At 63.2% G+C, this 604-nt stretch overlaps 1 protein-coding gene across 1 annotated transcript in view; it reads right to left on the bottom strand.

Moving 5' to 3' along the window:
• RNF169 (ring finger protein 169) overlaps positions 1-311 on the bottom strand; it is a 97400-nt gene extending 97089 nt beyond the window's left edge. The window contains exon 1 of the mRNA XM_008590154.1: positions 7-311. Coding sequence (XP_008588376.1) covers positions 7-305 — 299 coding nt within the window. The 5' untranslated portion in view covers positions 306-311. The remainder of the gene's footprint in view (positions 1-6) is intronic.
• Between the last annotated feature and the right edge of the window lie 293 nt (positions 312-604).

Here is a 604-nt window from a genome sequence, read left to right as displayed (position 1 = left end):
CGGTACAGCAGCGCTCCGGCGGCTCGTGGGGCGCAGCCTCTGCACAGCGAGTGGCCGCAAGGCAGGGCCGCTGCTTCCCCCGCGGTCTCCAGGCATCCGGCGCAGCTAGAGTCCTTCGGCCGCAGCGGTGGCGACGGCTGCAGCAACGGCGGCTGCACCACCAACAGCGCAGGGCCAGAGGCCGGGCCCGGAGCCCCAGTCTTCGCTGCCGCCATCTCGTCACAGCGGCCCCGCCGGCCTCGCCGACTCAGAGCTGCAGCTGCCGCCGCGGAAGAGGCCCGAGTACTCGGACCTGCCGCCGCCATCTTGTTTCCCGTTTGAAGGGAGAATCGGTTGCGAGGGAGAAGAGTAGAGGGCGGGGCGGCGCGCGGCGGGCCGCTCTATCTACATATTCATGAAGGGGCGGGGCTCCGGTGAGCTCAGAGAAAGTTGTCCCCGGGCCCGGCCGGCGGGAGGGAACACTTTGTTAATATTTATTAGTTCTTCCTTATGTATCTGGTCTTCCGTCTCGCCCTCCCGAGTCTACAGTTTCCTCTTACTGGACCGAGTGAGGCTGAGAACTAAGGGGATTTATTTAGAAAATTCTGAGCCATATAAATTATTA

The sequence above is a fragment of the Galeopterus variegatus genome, unplaced genomic scaffold (assembly GCF_000696425.1).
Source record: "Galeopterus variegatus unplaced genomic scaffold, G_variegatus-3.0.2 Scaffold5880, whole genome shotgun sequence".
NCBI lineage: Eukaryota > Metazoa > Chordata > Mammalia > Dermoptera > Cynocephalidae > Galeopterus > Galeopterus variegatus.
This window is presented reverse-complemented; position numbering and strand designations above follow the sequence as displayed.